At 44.7% G+C, this 2,585-nt stretch overlaps 1 protein-coding gene across 1 annotated transcript in view; it reads left to right on the top strand.

Annotated features, from left to right (window-relative positions):
• Positions 1-4: 4 nt before the first annotated feature.
• The window catches only part of LOC103610566 (alpha-protein kinase 2-like), a gene marked incomplete at both ends in the record, with an annotated part of 47,859 nt that continues 45,278 nt past the window's right edge, over positions 5-2,585 (top strand). Inside the window, one exon of the mRNA XM_008594714.1 lies at positions 5-1,549. Coding sequence (XP_008592936.1) covers positions 5-1,549 — 1,545 coding nt within the window. The remainder of the gene's footprint in view (positions 1,550-2,585) is intronic.

Here is a 2,585-nt window from a genome sequence, read left to right as displayed (position 1 = left end):
CACAAATGGCATCGATAAGAAGGAACATCCTTTTAAGGAAGCAGACAGTGTCTCCCCGGGTGCTCCCACGCCATCTGATTCCTGTGCCCCCAAATTCAACTGTTTACGCTCACTCCAGGTATCGGCCAGTAATGACACTAGTGCAGCCAGTTCTGAAGCCCCCTCGGATGTTAACGGAACAAAGCAAACTGAACAGGCTGAGGATCCGAATACCACAGAGGAAACTGCAGCTGGGCTGCTTCTCCTTCATTCAAGCAATACTCCTGAAAAACAAGATGTTTGTCACCACAGGCCAGCACATTCCAAAGTACCAAGGTTGGTAGATGGTGGCCTAAGCAATGACAGCCCTAATGATGAAGCCTTAAACTCTAGTCATCAGATTCCCAAAGTGCAGAAATACATCAGCTTCAGCCAACCGCTCTCCGAGGCGACTGCCTGCATTTCCCCAGGTGACAGTGCCACGGTCAACAAGCAACTCGGCCCACAGGTTTCCAGCAAAGACACTGACAGTGACTATGAGCTTTGCCCAGAGATAACCCTAACCTACATGGAAGAATTTTCAGATGATGACCTGGAGTATCTGGAATGTTCCGATGTTATGACAGATTACACTAATGCAGTTTGGCAAAGAAACCTGCAGGGGACTGAGCATGTTTTTTTATTAGAAAGCGATGACGAAGAGAAGGAATTCAGTGAGCATGGCCTGGGTGGGTGTGGGCACTTCCTCAGTGAAATGGGTTGCGGGCCTCGGGTGTCAGATGACACTGGGTCTATGGGCGCCACCACTGGCTTCTGTGGTTATCACTCACAGCCCCAAGAAGTGGGGACAAGGAACAGCAGAGCCTGCATGCATGGTCCCTTATCCCCACAAACAGGGATGACTCTTACTTTGGGACCTCACCAGGATGGAACATCTACGGTGACAGAACAGGGGAGATATAAACTCCCTGCTTCTTCTGAGGCTGCTGAAAATGATTATCCAGGAATTCAAGGAGACAGAGATAGCCACCAAGCAGGAGAGGAATTCTCCAGTGACCATCTGCTAAACATGGATAAAGCAGCGACAGAGACCCAGAGGAAGCCCTTGTCTGGTGAGTTAGAAAAATCAGGGATGAACCAGTGTTGGGAGATGGCTGAGAAGAGAGGAGGGGAAAAGGGCTTGTGGAGTAAGAGGGGCCTACAGACACCTGCCAGGGGGAGGCGACCAGGAATTAAGGGAAAACCCAAGAAGCTGAATGCCAACCTGAAAGAGAGTGCAACAGCAGGCAGCCTTAATCTCCTCCGTCCCAAAGGACCTGCTAAGCACCCACTAACCCGGAGTGGTGAAAGAGAGACTCCTCATGCCAAAGCAGGAGCTGCTGATTGGAATTCCCACTTCCATGCAGGAGAATGTGCCCCTTCAACCCAGGCAGAGCAAGAAGTGGAAACCCTCCAAACTCCAACAGACTCACTCCCCAAAGCAGGGGACGCTGGCTTCAAGGGAGAAGGGATGCAGGTTAATACCCTATTTGAAACAAGCCAGTTTCCAGACCCAGGTAATCGTCCTCAGGTAAGACTCCTCTTTTTAAAAAATTACAAGATAAAAGGCATTTGAGGGCGTGTGTACGTGTTTTCCTGCACATGATATTCACGACTGCTGTAGCCTAATGTAAATCAAAAGTCCCCCAGTACCATCGGGGTACTTGTGAATGACAGCTGCTGCTGCTGCTGCTAGGAAGGAAATCTGGTTTTGAAAAAAGGCCCAGATAAATCCTAAGCCATCCTAATTATAGCAAAAGACTGATAGAAGTAAGAGGCACTAATGGGATTCTGGACAGCTGGAAAAAGAAATCTGATATTTTGTCTACTGCATGTGTTTTACTAGGCAATGTCACTATTCAGAAAGTTTCTCAAGCAACTGTTTTGGGTGTAGTCTTTAAAGGAAAAAAAAAACTTTCTTTTTAGCCATTTCGGGGGGTTACTTTGAAAATGATGGGTTTTGGCTTTAATCAGAATTCAAAATACAGATGAAAGATTTCAAGGTGTCTGAAAGACTTGTAGAATTCACTTTGTGATGCTGGAGAAAGATTTTGCTATGCTGGTGGATGTTTTTGATTGGATGTTTGTTTTATTTTGTTTTTCTTAAACCACAAAGTATAAAAGAGGCTAAGAAAATACTGCGAGGAAATAAATTTGTTTTCTCCTTTTACTGATTTGGGGGTGTAAACAGTTTTAAAGCATTCCAAATGGGCTTTGCACTGATGCTGTGCTATGGCCAAGATTTGATTTTTGTAAATAAGTACCTAATAAAAGTTATTTATCAGGTTGTTTTTAGTACACTTTGTGTTCCCCTCGACCACAATCTTGTAGTAGTAACCTAGTATTATTTTTATAAAAGACAATAAATACTCCAAAAAAAATTCCCAAATGCAAAGTTACTTAACTGTCTCTGTGAAAAAATAAAAAATTGAGACATTGGTTTTTAAAGACCCAGTTATAAAATAGCTTCAGATCTGAGGAAGCTTTTGGCTGAGCAAATTATTCTGTTCTCCCGGCCCAATGAGCCAGACAAAAGCCCCATTGCCACGTTTATGCTTTACTGTTTG

The sequence above is a fragment of the Galeopterus variegatus genome, unplaced genomic scaffold, assembly GCF_000696425.1.
Source record: "Galeopterus variegatus unplaced genomic scaffold, G_variegatus-3.0.2 Scaffold11315, whole genome shotgun sequence".
NCBI classification, from domain to species: Eukaryota; Metazoa; Chordata; class Mammalia; order Dermoptera; family Cynocephalidae; genus Galeopterus; species Galeopterus variegatus.
Note: the sequence above shows the minus strand (reverse complement) of the source record. Positions and strands in the feature narration are given on the sequence as shown.